Here is a 23,170-nt window from a genome sequence, read left to right as displayed (position 1 = left end):
TAATATTATTTAAGTCTCTAGCACTAATAGTAGGAGACCAACATTTTCTTGAGCCATTGATTGCATTATTTGTGACCTACCAACATTTAAAGTGCAACCAAAAGATAGTTTGTTTGTGATGTTAGTTGCCACCAATAATATTAATTGGTCCCATAACATCCGGCTCTGTACTGTACGGTAGGTTCGTATTCATGCCATTCTCATAAATAGTCATTTTTCTTGTTTGTGTTTATTTATTTATGTTTACCAAAATAAGGTGACAAATTGACAATGTGCCCGAATTTTGTCCCATTCTGCAAAATTATAAAAATATGTGTGGCTCCTGGTTGGGTAGGGTTCATGGTGGAAGATGGTTTGGGTCAAGAACATTGTCTTATGAAAACCTCCAAGCAAAAAAAATTAATTTATTTTTGTCTTGCTCAAAGTTTTCTGCAGGATTCAATTAATAATTTAATTAGTGTTGCATCTCGATTTAGATCAACAATTCAAAATCACCCCTTTTTGTTTTTGTTTTTTTTTCAATTAGGTCAATAGCAACCACAGAAATCAAATGAGAGTCCATCGCCATTTCTTTTCAATTGATTTCGACCCATTATCACTGTGGCTGCAATTTAAGGCATTAGGTTTTGGGCCAGGCCCAACAACAAGGTAATGCATTTTGCAATGCTATGCATAGAAAAAAGCTTAACTTTGTTAGGAACTCTTCAATGTCTTATTAAGACAGGGCAAAGTTACACCTACAATATTACTATAACAGGGCAAAGAGGAACTCTATGGTGGCATGCACATATTTTCTGGCTACGAGCCACTGTGTATGGAGCAATTGTCATCTTGCCTAAACAAGGGACTGGTTTTCCATTTCCTCAGCCATACAATTGACTGGTTTTTTAGAGTTTATGCAGAAAATGATTGTATTGTTTCTTGTGAAAGGTGTAGAATGGTGGAATAACGACGTCGAAGAGGTTGTTAAACAAGGAAACAAACTGGGATTGCCACCAAATATGTCAGATGCACACCATCAATTATGGGAAGCCAGGGCCTCTCTTTCCCTGTTCTGAAAAACGCACAGCTTTCTGTAGAAAAGTTGTTGCCTACAATAAGTTTATACAATGCACAAGGTGGACGTGCAACTAGTTAATGTGAGAGCAATGCCGTATAAACTCATTGTATGCAAGAACTTTTCCCATCTATGATACTAGATGTTCTGAGACCACTTTTGTTTTATGGCAACGCCATTTAGACATGAAAAATGAGACTGCGCATTCTCATCCTTTCTTGTTCTATGCATTGGAGGTTGAACAGGGAAAGACGTACCTGCTACGAATCATCAATGCTGCACTCAATGATGAGCTATTCTTTGCCATTGCTGGTCACAACTTGACAGTGGTAGAAATTGATTCAGTCTACACCAAACCAAACCATTCACATCTCAAGCAATACTAATAGTGCCAGGTCAGACCACAAATGTTCTCGTTCAAGCCAACCAAGCGCCCGGCAGATATTTCATGGCAGCTAGGCCATTCACGGACGCACCGGTTTCCATTGACAACAAAACTGCCACTGGAATACTGCAGTACAAAGGCATCCCAAATACTGTGCAGCCAGTTCTTCTCCAACTTCCGGCAATCAATAACACAGTTTTTGCATTGAGCTTCAATGCCAAGCTAAGAAGTTTAAACACAGCACAGTTCCCGGCCAGTGTACCTCTTAAAGTTGATTGACATCTCTTTTACACGATCGGGTTGGGAATCAACCAATGCACGACTTGCCTTAATGGAACACAGCTCACTGCTTCTTTAAACAATATCACATTTGTGATGCCCCAAATTGGGCTGCTTCAAGATCATTATTTCAACACCAAGGGAGTATTTACCACAGATTTCCCAGACCGCCCTCCAACTCCTTTCAATTACACTGGTGCGCCAATCACTGCCAACCTTGGCAGTTGGCACTAAACAAGGCACCCGGCTTACACCAATCTTCTCACAGTGGAGTCCCATCCTTTCAACCTTCATGGTTACAATTTCTTTGTTGTTGGGACCGGAGTTGGGAACTTTGACCCCAAAAAGGACCCGGCAAAGTATAATTTGGTGGATCCTCCCGAAAGAAACACAATTGGAGTTCCTGCCAGTGGTTGGGTTGCCATGAGGTTCAGGGCTGATAATCCACTTAAACACATCAAACTCACCAAATAGCATGCTACATTAAACTTCAAAGTTACTAATTCAGCCAGAATAATCTCTCTTCTCTTTTTTATAAATATTTTTTAATGGTATCTTAGGTGTCTGGTTCATGCACTGTCATTTGGAGCTCCATACCTGTTGGGGTTTGAAGACTGCATTCATAGTGGAAAATGGGAAAGACTCAGATCACTCTGTCTTGCCTCCACCTACAGACCTTCCACCTTGTTAGTTCCTCGAACCGGAGAACTCACAGTGGGGTACTTCTTGAGGAACACAAACCATTGTTTGTTTTGAGCCTTTTGGCTGACAATTGCTTGCAAACACTCCTGCATGACACGTGTAATGAAAGTAGTTCAATCCATCAGCCATTATAGTCAACAATCACAGCCAAATTCAAGATGAACTTTGATCTCAAAAATTTCAACAAGCTAAGGTGGAAATCAGGCTTGACTGCAGTCACTTCTTAGAAAAATGTGTGAGGTTCTTTTGAGGTCTGGTTTGGATTCAAGGTCTATTGTGGCCTGTTTGATAGCCAGGACGAAATTTGCTTGAGTTCCCTAAAACGGTAATAATTCACCGTTATAAGACCTCATATAGTGTATAATATATACTGACAATATATATGAAGCATTAAAAATCAATAGAACTGAGCTCAGGTCTTTACATTCTTAACCAGACTCATGCACTCACTGATCTGGCCCAAGAAAAATAGGGTGAAATATTCAAAATGTTCCTTTCAAACGCTTAGACACCTAACTACATGGCAAGGGTGGCCAGCTTTGGTATGTAGTAGCCAGCTTTTATGGTGGATTTCACTTGTGTTTTGAATGCTCCCAAAACAGCTTATTGTCTATGTTCAAATGCAGTTAGAGAACAGTGTCAAACTAGTTCACCTTTAAATTAAAAGCTTTCAAATACAATTTTAAAAAATTAAAAGCTTTCAAATTGTGACAAATTACTTTAATTTTCTTAAAATCAATGGGAGAGTGCGATGATCTTGGGAACTATTCTGACATATGTTTAGCTTCACGTACCTCTCTCTTGCTTATTTAAACCCTCATTTTTCTAAACAATAAAAAATACAAGATTAGGATCTTCAGCTACTCTGCTTCTCTCATTTCTCTAAACAACAAAAAAAATTCAGTATTTTGCTTCCAAGCTTTCAAATGAAACCTCTACAGTTTCTACCTAATGTTGACAACAATACCTCCATCTTACAAAGTGATGACAAATTTGTTTTATATTTTGCCCACAGCCCCATAAAACTATTAGACCTTGACCTGCTATCGTGTCTCGTCCCTACAAAAACCAACAAGTTATGTTGGGGTTCTGCATTTCTATTCTTATGTTTAGCTGGGGTTCTTACAACCATAGAAAGATGCATAAACAAATTCGCCAAAATCCCCATCTTCACTAAGTTCCAACAAACGAAGCCTCTACCTAAGAGTCACTAACTACAAGTCTAAAACATTCAACTGCAAGTCTAAAATAAATATATATAACCAACTGAAATTGTATAGCCATGACAATAATATAATTCAATACAATTATTCAAAATACAAAAGATAATACAGTTTGTCAAATAGTCTAGATTAAAACTATTGAGATGAAGGTAAAGAACTTGTCAATTAGAAGCTTTCACTTTCCTCATAACATCTCTAAGTAGTTTGAAGCCTTTTATGATCCTAAAGCTACCTTTGTATTTTGAACCGCCTAATTGGTCCGACGTCGTTGAATGTCTCCTCCAGCTGAGGTTTAAAAGAAAAACAAAGCCTTCATTACTAAAGCTAAAGCAGCACAGAAAATTTCAACTTAAAGAACAAATAGAACAGCAATCATATAAACAGATTGTAATGCAACTATTCAACTATTCTATTTCAGTAAAGAAACGAAAGACAGGAGCAAAATGGGGTGTGAGAAAGAGAAAGTACCTGAGAGTTGATGAAAGAGTAGGGCAAGTTAGAGGCGAAGACAGTGGAGGCACAGTGCTCGCTTTCGCTTCTCGTTTTGCCACCATCTTTGCTTTTGTTCTCCCCCATCTCTGTTTGGTTATGGAATATGGACCTAAAACCTCAGCAGGGAAAGAAAGAGAAGGGTTTCGTTTTTTTTGTTTTTGGTTGTTGTTGTGTGTGTTTGTTATTCAATGAAGGAGAGGGTTTTTGTAACCAAAAAACAAACAAAAGGAGAGGGTTTGTAAGAAACGTGGGCTTGCAATTTGGGCCTGACCCAGCAAGAAAAGTAGTTTTGGATTTGGATGACTTTCAGGCTGCGTTTGTTTCTTTGTTTTTGTTCTTTTTTTAAGGGGGGGGGGGCATTAGGCAGGGGTGGCAATTTCGGATACGACCCGATACACGACTCGAAACCCGCACGAGAAATTAGCGGGTTCAACCCGCACGATAAAAAAACGGGTCAATTTCGGGTCAACCCGTTCTGACCCGTTTAATAAACGGGTGGGTTTCGAGTCAACCCGCTAACCCGCTATAATACCTATCTAACCCGTTTATTAAACGGGTCGTGTCAACCCGTGTACAACCCGTCAACCCGTCTCTTCTCCTCTTTTTTTTTTTTTTTTCCTTCTTTCTTCTCCTCTCTTTTTTTTTTCCTCTCTTTTCCTTTCCTCTTCTCTCTTTTTTTTTTCCTCTCTTTTCCTTTCCTCTTCTCTCTTTTTTTTTTCCTTCTCTTCAGTTTTCTCTCATCTCTCTTTTTTCTTTCTTACTTTCCTTCAATCTTCTCTCCTCTCTCTCTCTCTCTCTCTCTCTCTCTCTCTCTCTCTCTATTTTTTTCTTTCTTTAGCTTCTCTCTTCTCTCCTCTCTCTATCTTTTTTTTTTCTTTCTTTTCCTTATATTTTCTCTACTCTCTCTGTTTTTTTTTAATTAAAATTTTTTCGGTTGTGAGTTTTGTAACATGCATGTTATTCTTTATGAACCCGTTACACGACTCGAAACCCGCACGATAAAAGACGACCCGAACCCGACACGACACGTTTATTAAATGGATTGGGTTCGGGTTGAGCATTCTTGACACGTTTATTATCCCGACACGACACGAACCCGACACGACACGACCCATTGCCAGCCCTAGGGTAAAATGGCCCAACACAAGGGCAGAACTAGTTCTTTACTCTTTGGGAAATTTGCCCCAACAAAAATATGTTATAAAGATAACAAAGAGGGAATCATAAGGACAACAAAAAGATACTATATAAGGAGAAAGGAGTTATCCCGAAATAAAAATTGTGAAAATAACTATTTTAGCACAAACTTCAATTTTTTCCGGAATTGAAAGGTGGCACAAAATGAAGCCCAGGTGTTAAGCATATGTAATATGTTCTTGACTCCTTGAAATTGAAGATGAGTTTCTCCTCAAAACAAACAGGGTTTTGACACTTATCAAGTTGACTCAACTTTGTTTTTCTTTGGTTCCTTTCAGTATTTTTTTTTAGTTTAAATACAATAACTGCATTTTTTTTTTTCGTTGTCCGAAAATACAAAATACAATCACATAATTTTGTATTTACCTTGTTCGCTTTTCATATGAAATAAAAACCTTGATAAGCACTAAACGCCAGACTTATTCGTTTCTTCAGCGTCTGCCTTCCAAAGGTTTCATCTTTGTCTTCCTCCTGTTCATCACAGCTTCTCAAGCTAGGGTTTTCAATGGCACAAGGTACGCTCCTACAATTTTCGTTGTCTTCTTTGATAATTAATTTCGAATTCCTGGAATTCCCTCCCTTAGGGCTTAGACTTGCGTTAAAGGTTGTTCCTTGACAGTTTGTATGATCTTAACATGAGCGAGTTCTGTTTTTGTTTGTGTTTACATTATGATTTTTTATTTTCTGTTTACATATACATCTGGCAATGAAAACCCAAAATTGTTTAATTTGAAATCTGTGTTAAATTAGTGCAGAGTAGAACACGGAAGCTAAATATATACAAAGCAGAAAAGGGTATATAGTGATAGAGGGAGTTTCAATTGGGTATCCCTCAGACCTTATTCGAGGGACACCCTTTTAGGCCCGTTCTGCATTGTATTTCAACGATGCAAACCATATATTTGTTAAATCTTCATTTACATGATCACCTAAATCAAAAATCATTTAACCAGTTGATCAAATGATAGTCATTTTAGTGTTTGTTGAAAGCTCCTTGTTCGTGTATTTGCTTCATCACAATTAGATGTTTTAATGGTTTATAATTTGTCTATTTTTTTTAAAGATGATCTATTAATGAAGACTTAAAGTGTAGACGGATCGAATCATTGAAATACTAGACGGAGTGGACCCCACAAGTTGTCCCTCAAATAAGTTGTTTGAGGGATACCTGACTAGATGGGGACTCTGTAGTAATATATTCATATATATGTTTTTGCGTATGATTATATGTGAATGGTTTGCTTGGATCATTTTTGTTTTGGCGTTTTGACAAGAATGAGTAGTTTTATCGAAATGCTTGAAAACCTTTGTCTCCCTTTGTTTCAACATAGAGCTTTATACTTATGAGGCAAAATGAAGGTTTTGTTCTTGAAGGTAATTATTGAGGTTTGATTATTGAGTAGATTACATTTATCTTTTGGGTTATCAATGTGTTTCACTGATAAAGTTGGACATTCTTGCAAAACACAAACAAATTGTTAGTGTGAGGTGTTTTTACTGCAAGGTTGAATTCTCAGGAAAATTAGCTTGTATGTAGAAAAGTCCATTCCTCATCCATTACTCCGCTTCTTGCTTGGTTTGTTTGCCTTATAGGAAGTTGCACTTATATTCAAAATAATTCCTCGCAGAAGAAACATATATGTCTTCAATTCTAACGTAACAGATTTGGTTCAGTCACCCTGAGTGCTACGATTCTATCTTATGCATTGTTAATTAGTTGTTTATATCATCTGTTGGCTTTGTTTCTTCCATCAGTATGAACTTTTATGTCTGATTATACTGTATTTTCTTTTGTTTATTACATGAATATTTGAATATCATGAATGAAACCATGCTAGGGTGTTTTGGGTATAGCATGAAAGGTTGTTTCAGATGATGTTGAACCAACATACTGACTTTGGTTCAAAATGATTGGAAACTAGGTTTTTGTTATCATTCGGCATTTTTTACGAGGAGCTTTTATCTTTTTCTGTTTGGGTGTTTTTTTTGGCTCTAAACTTTCATGTCAGAATGGAGCAGGAACATGAAAATTTGCATGTGAACATGTATATAAACCTGTATACTGACGGAATATATTCACATTCACATGTCAGCATAAATTGTTTTGCATTTGCAACAATTAGGTGTTACTTGTACTTATTTCTACTTACTGTTTCCCACAAATTTGTAGCCATGGATGTTGGAGGTGAGGTGATGGAAAGCACTATTCCTTCTCTTATTGTAGATTTTGTTCAGAAAGGAGAGGTACTTTCTCCAGAAGATAGTGCTTGGGTTGATTCCTGTCTGATTAGTGAATCTGATATTTTGGATGATGACTGGTCTTCTCTGAAAGGTGCCCTGCTAGAAATCCTTAATTCTCAGCCTGAACCACTAAGCTATTATGCACTTCCTTCCGGTGAGGGGGCAGATACAGAACGCTTCCAAAGAAGAACCCAAAGGAGTCTGCTTCCCATTAATGAAGACGCAGAGAGTGGAGATGATGATATGCCCACCGATGAGGATGCTAATAATTTGCAGTCATCAACTTTTACGGGAAATCCATTCTTGCCAGGTTACCGTGATGATGACCTTGGAGTGACTGGAAACCTTGAGTTAGGAGCCAATGTTGTTTCTACAGTATCTGAGATGGAGCCTTCAACTGAGGATATTTTCAGGGTTTGGGATTTGGATGTTCCAGCAGAGGAAGATGATCTTGTTAGGCAGTTGGAAAAGGCCCTTGAAGAGAGTTCACTTCAACCGCTCCCACCAACTTTCGATGATTCTGATGTGTGGAAAAATTTGAAAGTAGATTCGGTTGATGCTCTAATTGCTGGAATTGCAGACCTGTCTTTGGTTCAAATTTCCAGATAACATATTCATATTTTATATATATATATATATATATATATATATATATATATACACCAGAAGTTTAATTTGCCGTTATCATTGTTCTGCTGTTGAGTATTGGCTTCTTGTTGTCTCAAATTTCACTGAAACATGGATGACGGTTTAAGACCGGGGAAGTTTTAAGGATTGCAGTTTTGGAAACTCTGGTTTTGTCTTCACAGTGTTTCATAATTTATGGGTTACATGATGCCCAAATAATTTTTTTCTTCCATCAGTCTAGTTCCCATGTTAGAAGATGATTGATTTATTTGTTGACTCTACTTCAACATCTTACCAAAATATGTCATGGAGAGGCAAGAGCTAGATGATGCTGTTTGTGCAAATCAGCAAAACCACTCATTGCCACTGCCATTGTGCACCAACCATGCATCTGCTAGTTGGTTAGGGCCTTTAGACTGGCAAGGAAAATCATGACCCCCATCATGTGGAGTAGCTGACGTGTAATGCTATCGGTCGTCCATGTGGTTTTTGGCCAACATCAAAACTTTACTATTAAACCATAGCCATTTGTCAGTAAGTATGGAAAAAACAAGCAAGAGAGATCATAACAACCGCGTATTTACTTTCCATTTTGGACTCTTCACAATGTGAGCGTCATGCATTTGTCTGTTTACTAAACAGAAGAAAAATAAATATCATAAGTTTTCCAAGACAATATTTCGGCCTATTTTTACAAGGTGGGCAAAAACCCTCATGTCTGAACCACGTATGCAGCCGGCCAAGTCAGCAAGTTATCATCCACATGGCGAAGCAGTATTGGTCCTCGCACAACAGCCTCAAATTAGACATCTTTGTTATACACAAGACAATTATAAATACAGAGAGTGAGCCCATGTGTGGCAAAGAGCGAGAGCTTTGCCAGAGGAGATAAGATAATATTAAACTGCTCTTCACTAGGCTGCTACTCTCGCAGCTAACAATGGCTTCTGCTTCTCTCCTCAAGTCTTCTCCAGTCCTCGACAAATCTGAGTGGGTGAAAGGCCAGACTCTCCGTCAGCCCTCAGCCTCTTCAGTGGTGAGATGCCTCCCCACCACCCCATCTGGTCTCACCATTCGTGCCAGTTCCTACGCTGATGAGCTTGTTAAGACCGCTGTAAGTTTCACAACATTTTATTTGCCATATGATTTGTACATTATTATAAATTATGCTCTCCAGAAAGTATATGCATGCCTTTTTGTCTTGCTCTGCTCTTATCTATAGTCTTAGCCCCAACAAAATCTAAAAATCTTATGGGAAATGTTAGTTTGCCAAAACTAAACTGTCAGTTTGAACTATTGATAACATGTTGTAATGTTAGTAGAGAAAATAGTATCCTTAAACTTGCATAGCCTGTTGAGGTTTGAATACTGATGATGATTGGTTTTGGTTTGGGTGTAGAAAACTGTTGCATCCCCAGGCCGTGGTATCTTGGCCATGGATGAATCAAATGCAACCTGTGGCAAGCGTCTTGCCTCAATTGGTTTAGAGAACACCGAGGCTAACCGCCAAGCCTACCGTACACTCCTTGTATCAGCCCCTGCCCTTGGCCAGTACGTCTCTGGTGCCATTCTTTTTGAGGAGACTCTCTACCAATCCACCATCGATGGTAAGAAGATCGTTGATGTGCTCGTTGAGCAAGGCATCGTCCCCGGGATCAAAGTCGACAAGGTAAGCCACTGAAATGAAAATAAATACATACCTAAGGAGCTTCAAGCATACTTTGAAGAAAACATAGGGCATAAATCTTATTGTAGCTGTATGTTTTTATCATGATAACAACAGGGTCTGGTGCCCCTAGCTGGTTCCAACGATGAGTCATGGTGCCAAGGTCTTGATGGTCTTGCCTCTCGCACAGCTGCCTACTACCAACAGGGAGCTCGTTTCGCCAAATGGTATGGATCAAATCTAAAATCCCCATGTTAATCTGGCAATAAAATTTAGGTCATATCATAATAAGGTAAACTGATGAAAACAGAATTTTAACATATTTTCCAACTTTAATGAACTAGGCGTACTGTTGTGAGCATTCCCAACGGGCCATCAGCTCTTGCAGTGAAGGAAGCAGCATGGGGTCTTGCCCGCTACGCTTCTATTGCCCAAGTAAGAGAGCTAATATCTATGCAGACAATATTTGTATTCTTTAACTGGTCATCAGTCAATAGTAGTTTTGCTACTTGGAAAGTTTTGCTTTCAAAATTTATTAAGTATCAAATTGCTAATTAGACAACCGGGTTGGTGTTTTCTGTCTAGTTAGGATGTGTTTCTGATTAGGGTTTTGCTTCTTGATTGTTTAGGACAATGGTTTGGTCCCAATTGTAGAGCCAGAGATTTTGCTTGATGGTGAACACACCATTGACAGGACTTTTGAAGTCGCCCTGAAGGTTTGGGCCGAGGTTTTCTTCTACCTTGCTGAGAACAATGTCTTGTTTGAGGGTATCCTCCTCAAGCCAAGCATGGTTACTCCTGGTGCTGAGGCCAAGGAAAGAGCCACCCCTCAACAGGTTGCAGACTACACCCTCAAGCTCCTCCACAGGAGAATCCCCCCAGCCGTCCCCGGGATCATGGCAAGTATCATAAAGATTTTCTAAAAACTTAACACTGATTTATTATTTCTATGATGACAAGATATCATGTACTGATCTTGATGGAATTGTCTTGTTGAGCAGTTTTTGTCCGGTGGACAATCTGAGCTTGAGGCAACCCTGAACTTGAACGCAATGAACCAATCAACAAACCCATGGCATGTGTCATTCTCCTATGCCAGAGCTCTCCAAAACACCTGCCTGAAGACATGGGGAGGCAGGCCGGAGAACGTGAAGGCAGCTCAGGATGCTCTGCTCCTTCGTGCCAAGGCCAACTCACTTGCACAGCTTGGCAAGTACACCGGAGAGGGAGAGTCAGAGGAGGCAAAGAAAGAGTTGTTCGTCAAGGGCTACGTGTACTAAGTCATTTGTACCAAAGCTATAAATGATGAAGAACAAAAGGCAGCTGATGGTGTTGATGTTGATGGAGGAATGAGACTAGGTTCTCTTAAATGTGTGTAATGATTTATAGCCATGAAGACTATTTTTGTTGATGAACATTCCATGTACTTTTTAGCAACTTAATAAGCTTCTTGATGATGAGTTAGCCGGTAGTTATAAATCAGATTCTTTAATGCCTGAAATTTGCATTTTCAGTTCATAAATTAACCTCAACCCCGAATAAAAAGCAACTTTCAGCGCCCGCTTGATCCTATGTAGTACATAGCTGTTTTGTTCATGGCCATATAATTGCTAGCTTTTCTTTTCTTTAGCTCTTACTCTCCCACTTAAATTCACTTAACTAATACAGTTCAAATCATCAGACCATATCGTAAAGTACCTCCCAACGACGCGATTCTCATTAAGCTAAGCCTTCAACTAAGGACCTCCTTGGACTGCCGTGCATGTATAAACACTCCGTTAAGCAACTAATCCTGATTAATTAGACCTATCGTGATTAAAACACTAAAAGTACTTTGATGCTCACAGTAGAAGTGTTTGCATTTTACATTTTCCTTGGGATTGAATTCAAAGACATATAGGGGCTGAGAGACTCCAAGACCATCAAAAAACAATTCACTTGAGTTTTTGGGGGAGCATTAAACTACAGAATTAGGCATAGTTAAGTAGCCTACTATGATTCTAATGCTACTATTTAGGTACAAGCTTTTGCTCAAATTCACATTTGCTTTTCTAAGATTTGTTCAAAATGTCATATAAATGCAAGCAAGACCAATGTCAACGATATTCAAATTTGATTACAAACATTTTGGGAAAACTATAGTAATAACAACTTTCATTTCTCTCTTTCAAGCTAGAAACAATGTTTTTGACACAAAAGTAGATACTTTCTTCATCTAATCTACTTTGCACAAGGAATGTGACAGACTGATCCTGAACCAAAGAAAACGAAAGAAATGTACGAAGAAGGTTACAAGTACTTGAGTTGACAAGCATCATGAAACAGTAATTGTCCAGAACATCTGCAGTCACAAAGTAGAAGCAGAGAAGGGTTCGTAAATTTTTCAGACAATTTTGTTGACAAAGAAAAAGAAAATCACGTTAGATTAATGAATACATAAAACCATCAAAAATACAAATAGGCTGGCAGCATAAAAATACAGCGACATCTTGACTTCATTCTTAAAAGAAGTTGTTTATGTCCACACGCAACCGATATCAAAACAAGTAGAGTTACATATTCCGGATAATCGCATCATAAGACATTAATTTCCCTACTTCCCCAAAACTCTAATCCGTGACATATATTTTGTTTGGTCGTGGCAATAGTATAACAGGAAAGCCAATACAATTTCCACCTGTTTATTTCTACCAAAACTTTAAAGATAGAAAGGGTGGTTTACAAATTGGAGGGAGAAGATGACAGCTCACATTCAGTTTGGTTTTAAAGACACACCATGAGTCGCTCAACATAGTTGGAATTAAGAAAAAATACCAAGCAAAAATCTCTTAAGATCTGCCACCAGACTAGCATTCGGTTATTTAGGAGGACTAACTCAACTTTTAAGACCAATATGTTTCATTCTCCTTGAAAAGGTCTCTACTCAAGTTTTTATAAGCCATGCAGAGTGGTTCTCACAACCTCAGAAGTTCCACGTATCCACATACCAATTAAAAGCAAAAACTTGTTACCAATACCAGAGCTAGAATCCCACAAATAACCAAACAGCAATGCCGAAACCTGGTTGTTTTCCAACATTAAAAGGCACATTAACCATATCCAATTTTTCATAAAAGGGGGGAAAGCCTCTAAGTTTTTCCTGAAACAAAGAGGATGTAGCCTTTTCCTCTCTTCAGTAAATAGCAACTGTTAAGAAAAACAACCATCCTTTTCGTTTCCGACATATCATCCAAGTTCTAGGAGAAAAACAACCGTTTAAATTGCCCAAAAATGGCTTTTTAAGCCTAAGTACTATTGTTCTCTGCTAGCAATTAAAGTAGGTCAAGAGCTAATATGGTGGGTGTTGGCATAAATGGATGGGGGTACCTAGAGCAAAAGACTACCTTAAACACTCCATTACATTACTTTAATTTATTAACTGAAGTTCATTATGTAAGATAACCCCTTCTTGTTTAAAATATCCCCCATTTATATATATGCTTTCTTTTTGTGCATTCAAAGTAAAATTATGGTTATAAAAAAAATTAAAGGTAAAAGGAAATGTGCTTTCTATTTAGTAATCAAATCTTAGTAAGGATCCAATTTTGCCCATGCATTATCATATAATAAATAATTGGGGAAGTTTAAAAAGTATTATAATGATTATAATTGCAAAAGGTTGTATAAAGTTCTTTAAAATTCATACAAATACTTTCTTATAATATTAAAATTGACAGTATCTTCATGCCAAGGAGGTATGATATCAAATGGAAATATAGAGCATAATAGTAATAAGTCTCTAAACTGGTAGCATCCAGTCACATGTAGCGGGTAGTGGGTGCTGGGGCTGGGCTTTGTGTGGTGGGTGCTGGGGCTGGTGGACCAAAGATTTTACTTGTAAACTTTTTTTTTTTCCCTTTGTAAGAAATTTACCCTTGGCAGTGACCCAATTTGAGAAAAAGGTTCCAGACATTTTTTAGCATTTTGAAAGCAAAAACTATTGAAAATTGCCATCTATTTTATGTGCGCTTGTCGATACACAATTGATCCGAACAATTCTTTGTTTTTAGGTCTGAATTTTAAAAAATCAAACTCAATGCTAGAATACCTTCCTGAGCTATAAGCAACAATGACAACTTCATACTAGAAAATTGACAAAATACAAAAGAGATGGACGAGGATAAGGAGTTATGTAAAAGGCACCTTGGTCACTTTTCAGGCTATCTTTTGACGGACCCAACAGGAACAACACTTGCAGATTCGTCATTCACACCATTTTGAACATCCAAACCCTGTTCCTAAAATATAATGGCAAGAAAATTGTTGTTTTGATAACCCAAAATGCTTATAAATTTCAAATAACTGAGGGATCAGAACAAAGTTCACAACAGTCAAACAGAAATCCAATAATGAATGTCATAAAAAGACAAAAAGTACAATATTAAAGAACCAGATACTGAGGTCAACATGGGAAAAATATATACCGGGCTAGTTGAAGCTTGCCCGTTCATTCTTTGGGGCCTGGTATTAAGATCAATCAATCTATTGTCCATCTTGTAGTCACCAACAATATTGTTGTCTAGGACTGCAACTGGAGAGGCACTGCAATTCTGTTGATTCTCTCTTATACTTAAACTAGGTGGCTGAATATGGTCTTTTCTTACTTCCTTTTGGTCAAGTGGTTGAAGCCCTAGTTCCTCTGAACGGCCAGGCTTATCCCCTGGAAACTACAGAGAAATGCCCAAGAGAAAGGAAATAATCTCAGGAGGTCTATAAGCCAGATATAAACCTTAACCAGAACTCCCCAGTAGAGAGGAACAAACCTCAACTCTCTGCCTGAAAAGGAGATACCTCCTATGGGTTCTTTTACCACCAACATGTACAATCATATCGCATTGCAGGCAAAGGGAACTACCATCTACTTCACAGTAAAAGAAGGCTACATACATGTGCCCACAGGGAGGAGAAATCTTCAAAATCTTTCTACATAAGTTCAACATTGATATTCTCACAAAAACCGGAAACATAAAAGTCTTGCATACCAGGAGCATTTTCGCAAATATCACAGCAAGGAACGTCACTGGGGCTAGCTAGCCCAACCCGTATATGTCTACTGGCAAGTTTATTACACATATGGACCTGCGATTCCAACACAAAAGAACAAAATAATGCTTCTACTATAGTTTGTGAATTATATAAGATACAAAGAGCAGATGGTGCCATATGCCTGCTAAGAGCTTTTATTCAATACGTATACGTTTCATGATATTTGAAACTAACACACTACATTCAATAGAATCCCACAATCACTACTCTTACCAACATCTCAAAATTCATCATTTATGTGAACTAATTAAGTTTCCCCATCTTTGGGTTCAGGCAACAATATACCATAATTAAGCACAGCCAAAAAGGGAAATTTGAGCAGGCGACAACTACATCAAGTAAGAGGACGAAGTCAATGGATTAAGTATAAACCAACAAGTGATTCAGCTTACAATGATGAAATCAACATCATAGAAGCAAGGCAACAAAGCAGTTGCTATAGCTTTTTACTTTTCAAACATGGTAAAGCAATCAAGACAAAAATACTTTGCAAAACCCAAATTCCAAAAACGTGCAAATTTTTATGCTAAGATCACTGGAAGCATAAAAAGCAACCCAATCCCAAAACCCAAATTCAAAATTCCCCAAAACCATGAGTGTCAAATAGTAAGTCAATGTTTGCATAAATAAAATTGCAGATGAAGAACCTTTTCGTCGCAGGAACGGCAAAGAGCGGCCTCGTCAGCTGCGCAGAAAACGATGGCAGCAGCGCCCTCGCACACGTCGCAAAGCGTTCGCATTCTGTCTCCCACTCCTTCTCATTCCTCCGTTCTACTCCCAAACGCCATCGTTTTCGGTTTCCTCAAATACAGGCAAAGCCAAAGACAAAGGGAGGAGAATTTAAGTCTTGGAGTGGTCCTTTTATACAGAACGCGGGCAGTACTACTTTGGAGTCTTTACCTGTGACGTTTGATTTGGTCTCTGTGCTTTCAGGTTTTTAATTTCATTACCATTTATGGAAATGTCTCTTTTGGTAGCTACACTTCAATTTCAGTTGATGGTGTTCCTCAAGCATCAATTAATGCAAGTACACATGTGGTTCTGTTGGGGTTTTCCCAACCATTCAGTTTTTTTCTTGTTACATTTATTGTCTGACCACGTTTCTAATATATCTTTTCTTGGTGAAGTAGACGCCTGTATAATTACAAAACTCCTACTAGAGGCGAAATAATATTTCAAGGAGCTTGCAATTCTACAAACCTCTATTTACAAATCAATCACTTTTTGTTTACTTCTATGTCATTTCATTCAAGATAACTTACCTCTTCTTTTTTTTAAACAGTATATAATATAAACCTAATTCTTGCCTAATCCATCTTGAATATATACCAAGATATTTAAAGGCTTCTCTCAAATTAATTATAGGAACCTAATTCTCTCTCTCTCGTTGCACTGATTTTTTCTCTCTTTCTCTCGACTTGGATCTCACCGAAACCGAGCCAAGCCAATGGAAGCTTTAGACGATTTGATGTTAGTCCAGGAGGATGGCTCGCCGATAATGGAGGCTTGGTTGTTAGTTTTGGCCAAAGATCGAGTTGAACTACTTCGAAGCCAGCCCTAACAAGAACTATAAGGATCGAAATATTGTAGCTTTAAGAAAGGAAATAATCAACATTATTTTAAACATCTTTTTTTTTTAATAACAACGATATTCTAAACTATTTAATGTATCATTAGGGGAATTCAAACTCGAATTCAAAGGGTTATATGCCATTCCTCTGGCCATGGTTAGATGCCATTTTCACGACAATGATAGGATGGGTAGACAAGGAGTGGAGAGCTTGGGGTGAGGCAAGGGATGCGATTTCTTCCCTCAGTATCTAGAAGACCAAAAGGATCCACATAATTTTGTTATTACATGTTATTGTGGCATTGCCACTTGTTCACAGCTGGTCATAGAATGAAAGCTCCTTCCAATCCATTTTAAGCCACTAATCTCCTTTCTCCATTGACCCACCCCCTTATTTTTTAAGTCTCTAATAAATTTGGGCCAGAAGCTCCTCTTTTGTTTTCAAATTATTAAAATGAAACGCTCGCTCAATGATTGCAGACAAGGTGCTCTCTCAACTCAAAGACCCTTTAAATTAAGCATAGATTTCTCACGTCCCAAATCCATAGTCCATTATTAGGGACCCCAAACTCAAGACGTTGCCCAAGTTTATCATGTTTAGAGTTTACATCTGAGTTCTGGAGTTCGGGATTCGACTCTTTAGTCCCATGTATGGAGTCCAAGATCTTGAGTTTCGAGTCAGGGATCACGAATTTGGGTCCGATACCAAATCTTGAGACTCAGGTCTCATATTATGAGTCCTTCATCTAGGGTCTATAGTTCTGTGTCTAGGGACACCTTTTACGAATTTTTTCAACGATTCAAACCGTCTATGTTCAAATCTTCATTCATAGATTATTCTTGTAAAAAAAATCATCAAAATTGAAAATTATTAAGGCGTCTAATTGGGAAAAACAAAATAGACGAACATGGTGCTTCAAGAAAAGACTATAATAACAATCATCTAATTGAGTGGTCAAATGATTTCATATTTAAGTGATTTTTTTCAGAAATAATCTTTGAGGTAATATTTAAAAACTACAGTTCGGATCATTGAAATACAATTCGAGGTGGCCCTACAAAGGTTTATTTGAGGGACCCCTCAACTAAAGCTCTCTGTATATATACTTTTTTTTTCTTAGTAGGAATGTTCTATTAAATTTGAAAAAGGATAAACTTGCTATTAGTTGAATTGGGTTCATGTCTTGAGTTGGGTTTGTCAATCTTCCATGATCCTCCTGATAGTATTAGGTCTTTTATTAGTGAAGATTTACTTGAAGTCTATAGACCTCAAAGCATTATTTAATTTCTTTGTTGTGCACTAACCCCGTTTCTTCACCCCAAAAAAAAACCTTGCCATTAGAATTTATTTGGGTGTGGATATAAAATTGAAGGACATCAATAAAAGCTCCCTTTTGGTTTCTCTCTTTCATTTTGTGCCTATCAAATTTGAGAGCTGGACAAATTGAACTTTTGGGCTCTATTGGAAATATGGATGGGTCAGCAAGTAATTGCCTTTCCACCAAGCCCCACAATAGCTGGAGGGGTACCAGCTCCCTTATGGGTATGAGAAATGCAATCAGTGAAAATTCTATTCGAATACTTATATGCAAATTTTACGTCACATATGATAGAAAAATTCAGGTCTGCAGATGTTAGAAGAATCTCTTTGGTCACTTTCTCTTTTATTCTGGTAGTTCGTTCTATTCGTGCTTGAAAAATGACCCCATCGCTTATGGTATTGGAATTTTTGAATCAATCCGTCCATGTTTATTTTACGTTCAGAGTCTATTTTATTTCCTTTTGTAGCTCTACTTGGTTTTTTTTTATATTTTTAATACTAGTGATATTGAGAGAAGGGAGAATTGAAACTAGAATCTCGGCTACATGAGTAAATACTCTTAATCGTTTGAGTTACAAGTTCCTTGCTCAATCATGATATTCGTTGACAAAGACGCACAATTATGCTATAATACTTAAAATCAAAACAATAATGCTAGAGACATTAACTTATTAATTACATCAACTGTCAACAAATTAAACCATATGTCACATCAGTTTGTGTAATAAATCGATGCTTCTAGCATGACCCATATCAGAAAAGTCCTATAGAGTGGTTGTCACATTTTAATCAGTGGTTAGTTTGAAGATGATTGTGTTGTTGACGTTGTAATTGATTAAACAAGCTCATGGATTAATCTAAGCTATCATATAATAATTCTTAAAATAAATAAATAAAAGCTTTATTGTTATTGTGACAATGCCTTACAAAAAAATTTGCAACAACTACTTCCTATTTTCTGTTGCACACTTCTCTCAAGTACTGTGTGCAAAAGAATAATCTCAATTCCAAGCAAGAACATTATGTCTTTGTGACTTATAACTCTAGTCACTAAGTATTTATTCTCACATTCACGGTAAAAGTTTAATTCTCGTTCGTTCTTCTTTAATTAATAAAAATAAAAATTACAAATAAATGTAATTGGACTAATATAGTTGTCATTTGGTGAAAATAGTGATTTGATCATATAGTACTTGTTATTAAAATTATTAGATCTTCATTTAATCATAAACATACACAAAAGAAAAAACAAACAATACAATGATGAATATAGATAGATAGGACAGGATCCAAAGTTTAAGTCCTCCCGCAGCCAAAAGTACCTTTTTTAAGTGCCTATTTCGTGGTTTCCAAGCGACAAATATTCTGACCAAGAACATGAAAAATTATCTGTTTCATTCTTCACACTCATCATTTGATTTTAAATTTCCTATTTCAGTCCAATTATTTCGGAAATGTTTAGAGTTCCTAAGGCCACTTTCGGTGGGCTAGCTTGAAATGGTTATGATGACTTTGAAACATTGGATTGGACTAACTAGGTTTTAAGTCTCGTTGTATTCATTTTTGCACAAAACAACATACTACAAAAAAAAAATTTATTTATTTAATTATAAATTAATTAATTTTCTTTTTAAAATCAGATGCAAAATTTAGACCGAAGAAAACCCTTGACCTTTTGGAAAAAGCCTAGAACCATATGCAAAACCCAAAAATTTAATCTAAGGAGACGACATCGTCAAGTTGGAAGTCGCATCCACCCATTAACCCTGCATCTTTGAGATCTTGCTTTTACAGTTTGGATCTCTGAGCAACGACGTCGAGTTGGTCTCAAAGCACCGGACAGCCGCAGGAGAGGGCTTACTGTTGGAGGCCATGACTCTAGAGAAGGGTCGAAGGCGGTGGAACATAGAGATGAGCGAGATTGGGCTGATGATAGGGGAGAGAGAGAGAGAGAGAGTAAAAGAAGAAAAAGAGAAAGAGAAGAGGAGAAGACTAACTACCAGTTTGACATTATTGTGCTGTGAAAATAATTGCTGTTAAATTTGCTATGAGAGAAATCAGCTGTGAAAGAAAGCAGTTCATAATCATTAAACCAAACGCCTCTTCGAAACTGATTCCTGTATAATCAAAAAATGAAAGCACCTCATTAGCTGCTTATAGCTTTCTCTCACAACAATTTTTAACAATAAGTGATTTTCTCATAGTTTACCAAACGCGCTGAACTTCTGAAATTTTTTTTAAAATCACTTATCACTCCAAATGAGCAATGTCAAACAGGCACTAAGAGAACGGCTTCGAAACCAATGTCTCACCTTGGGTTTTGATATCCAACGTATGTTGGATTCATATCCTAAACAAAAATTAAAGTCCAAGCCAGTGTGTAATGCAATTAAGTCCACCAAACAATTAACTGGACCCATGTCCATTTTAATTGAAAAAGTCTCATTCATTCCATCCCACCAAACATGGCCTAAAGTTACAAATTAACCAAAAAAAATTCATAGTTGAGAAGGCAAAAAAGCAAATTTGTGGCAACTTACCAATGTGACACCCCATATTTCTAATGACGTGTTTTCTTGTGATCCACAAAATTATGTTGTGTTTGAATACCAAATATTAAAATGTAACATCCAACTCAAAATTAATGAAAGCCTTTAATGCAAAACTTTTATTTCAATGTGGGATAACACTCTCAACTACGAATATCAATACACAATATATACGTGCGGACGATTGTTATCATTTATACATACGTAATGGTCTGCAAAAAGTTGAAAGCAATGCTCTTTTTGAGAATGTGTCATACTTTTTTCTCTGTCTTGAACCTTTTAGTGAGAAAAGGCCGCATAAAGAGTCAAATCACAGCTGCTAGCTGGTTGTGAATGGTGTAAAGAACATGAGATTTGGTAAAGATGCTTTCTTGAGGGGTAAGAAATGTAGGGTCTCATTATGTTACAACTTAATGCATGCAACTTTGAGGTGGTTGCTAACTAAAAGGTGCCATCAGTTCTGTTGTATGCATTCAAGGGCATGTGGGTTGGTCATGCTCCAAGTAACATGTGGGTGCCTGCAGCTTAGGTCCTACTATATTAATCAGACTGTTTAACACTGCAGAGTGGAGAGTGGGATATAGCTCAGTGGGTTGAGCTCTTTCGTCTCCGTTAATTAATGTATTGTTCCACTTGTATCATAAAGAATTTATTTAAAATATTTCGTTTATGACATTTTATTTACCAAACAATGTTATTAGCATGTCAAACTGTTTAACTTGAACGATTTTAGTTTTTTTTAAATATATACTAGCTTTTCTGCACGTGTTTCCGCGCTTGCGAGAGATTTTTTAAAAAAATAAGTAAATTTATTTTAGAATTAAAAAAGATAATGGATAGTTGTGTTACATAAAAATAGGATTCATTATCTGCTTTTTCTTTTTCTTTTAATTTTTTTAAATATGAAAAAGTGTGAATTTACCATATTATCCTCATTTAATTAATAATTTAAATTCTTAATGTTTGCATTAACCAAGAACATTTTCTGGTATTTTGAATGTTTCACCATTCTCTGCCTTTTGCTTTATATATATAGATATATGTTGACATTACTCCACTGATTAAAAACAATATGTACATTATTAGTGCCATAATTACTGCTATTATTATAATTTTTTCCCCCACCACAACTTCATATCTATAGTTTTTTCGTTGAAACTTTATATTCATAGTTTTCTTTGGGTGTTGTTAAACGATTCTTAAAATTGATTGAGTACATCCTAATATTTAAATTAAAATATAAAATTAACTAAGTACACCCTATTTAACTACAAAAAATATTCTTGATACACCTTAATACACTTTATCACACAACACCAAACCATTCGAGAGTTGACTGCCGAACAATATTAGACCACCAAACCCTTCTTGCCAAACACTGTCAGACAAACACAAAACTAAATCAGATATATATGATTCCATTCTCTAAAAATCTGGTTATTAAAAACCCTACTCCCATTTGAGAAGTGGCTGCCGAACACAATCATATAAAATAAAATAAAAATTAAAAAAATAAAAATAATAAAAAGAACAGTTCACGATAAGGGGGAAGATGTGCTGAATAAGAACATCAGTTAAAAAAAATAACGTGGAGAACAAGAGTGGTTAAATAACGTGGAGAAAAATTTGCAATGTTCACAACCCATAAAGCTGCCTCAAACCTCCGCGGTTGAAGACCCATGGCCCTGCGATTTTTTGCTCTTCAAATGCGTTGAGAGGATATAAGTTGGAGTTTGAGTAACACATATTACCCGCAACTGGTTTCAAGAATGAGTGATTGCCCTTCTCCGATCTTTACTGCCCAACCTAAAAACGGACAGCTAATGCGGTCCACTTATTGGTGAGGACCAGAATATGTGCTTCAAGTTTGGGATATAATAATCGAGTGTACAATTTGGCAACTGGAAGTTGTTCAGATATCATGAAGTTTAGTTGAGATTAAACTTTTTTATTCATTGGAAGTGATATCCAAACTATACGAAACATGTAATACTAAAGGTGTGGGAATTAAAGATCTTGAAGTTAAATTTTGAGATATTTACAAGGGTTGGAGACTCTGAGAGTTGCACAATCCTTGACAAATAGAGGAAGATATTTGATACTAAAGTTTTTGAAAGTAGGATTTTTTCGCTTATGTTTGATTAGGGTTGAATATGGTGAGTAGAGTGTACCTATTAAAATCACATCTATTTCACAATTTAATATATTCTTTTTGGTTATTTTATATTAGAATAAATTAATAATTCAATATATAGTTTAATAATAAAATGTACTCAGTTAATTTTAAGATTTGTTTAACAACTCCCTTCTCTTTTCGCTATTGACTTACCTTAAGACCTTTGCGCACGTTTGTAATTATTGTACAAGACACATTTCCACTTGGAAATTTTGGTGATCATGGTCCCATATAATGATGGATAGGCGTGCAAAATCTTGTAATCGAATGGAACCCTTGTCCTTGCCTTTGACTCCATCAACAACCCTAACTTCTTTTGCATATTTTATTTTGCCGTTTGTCAGCATTTGTTATGCCTCAAATCATGCCACCAAGTGTGGTGGGGAGCCTGAATTGACGACTAGGGTATTTTACCGATCATCAACAAAAGGTTTTACCATCGAGATAAAATGTTAAAGACAAAACAAAAACTATTTTACCTTATAGATTAGACAATGATAAACCTAGATGACTAGACAACGGGGTCTAATTTAATGAAAAAGGGCCTTTGATTTGTAGATTAGAGGTTTCAAACTTGAACCTCCATGGCATCTTAGTTTT

General features: G+C 36.9%; 3 protein-coding genes, 1 long non-coding RNA gene and 1 pseudogene across 6 annotated transcripts; 3 read left to right on the top strand and 2 right to left on the bottom strand.

The window, feature by feature from the left end:
• On the top strand, positions 156-2,509 carry LOC18766204 (annotated as a pseudogene).
• Positions 2,516-4,207, bottom strand: LOC109950594. Its single transcript, XR_002272846.1, has 3 exons — positions 4,115-4,207; positions 3,879-3,931; positions 2,516-2,740 (listed from the first exon to the last, which is right to left on the bottom strand). It is a non-coding gene; the product is annotated as an uncharacterized LOC109950594 (long non-coding RNA).
• On the top strand, positions 5,485-8,460 carry LOC109950563. Its single transcript, XM_020569734.1, has 3 exons — positions 5,485-5,503; positions 5,771-5,850; positions 7,506-8,460. The coding sequence occupies exons 2-3, from the start codon at positions 5,841-5,843 to the stop codon at positions 8,183-8,185; spliced, it is 690 nt and encodes a 229-aa protein (XP_020425323.1). The 5' UTR covers positions 5,485-5,503; positions 5,771-5,840; the 3' UTR covers positions 8,186-8,460.
• On the top strand, positions 9,045-11,365 carry LOC18768059 (fructose-bisphosphate aldolase 1, chloroplastic). The gene is made up of 6 exons (XM_007201731.2): positions 9,045-9,317; positions 9,603-9,872; positions 9,987-10,096; positions 10,214-10,304; positions 10,499-10,768; positions 10,871-11,365. Exons 1-6 carry the CDS (start codon positions 9,144-9,146, stop codon positions 11,147-11,149), a joined length of 1,194 nt encoding a protein of 397 aa, XP_007201793.1. The 5' UTR covers positions 9,045-9,143; the 3' UTR covers positions 11,150-11,365.
• Positions 12,069-15,945, bottom strand: LOC18768024 (B-box zinc finger protein 19). 3 transcript variants are annotated; one of them, XM_020569584.1, is made up of 6 exons: positions 15,602-15,944; positions 14,891-14,987; positions 14,672-14,787; positions 14,333-14,575; positions 14,052-14,140; positions 12,100-12,210 (listed from the first exon to the last, which is right to left on the bottom strand). In XM_020569584.1, the coding sequence occupies exons 1-5, from the start codon at positions 15,692-15,694 to the stop codon at positions 14,069-14,071; spliced, it is 621 nt and encodes a 206-aa protein (XP_020425173.1). In that variant the 5' UTR covers positions 15,695-15,944; the 3' UTR covers positions 12,100-12,210; positions 14,052-14,068. The 3 variants fall into 3 exon arrangements, with proteins under 3 accessions (XP_020425174.1, XP_020425173.1, XP_007201842.1); XM_007201780.2 differs by having other exon boundaries at positions 14,052-14,146; positions 15,602-15,939; XM_020569585.1 differs by lacking the exon at positions 14,052-14,140 and having other exon boundaries at positions 12,069-12,210; positions 15,602-15,945.

This window comes from Prunus persica, chromosome G8, assembly GCF_000346465.2.
Source record: "Prunus persica cultivar Lovell chromosome G8, Prunus_persica_NCBIv2, whole genome shotgun sequence".
NCBI classification, from domain to species: Eukaryota; Viridiplantae; Streptophyta; class Magnoliopsida; order Rosales; family Rosaceae; genus Prunus; species Prunus persica.
Note: the sequence above shows the minus strand (reverse complement) of the source record. Positions and strands in the feature narration are given on the sequence as shown.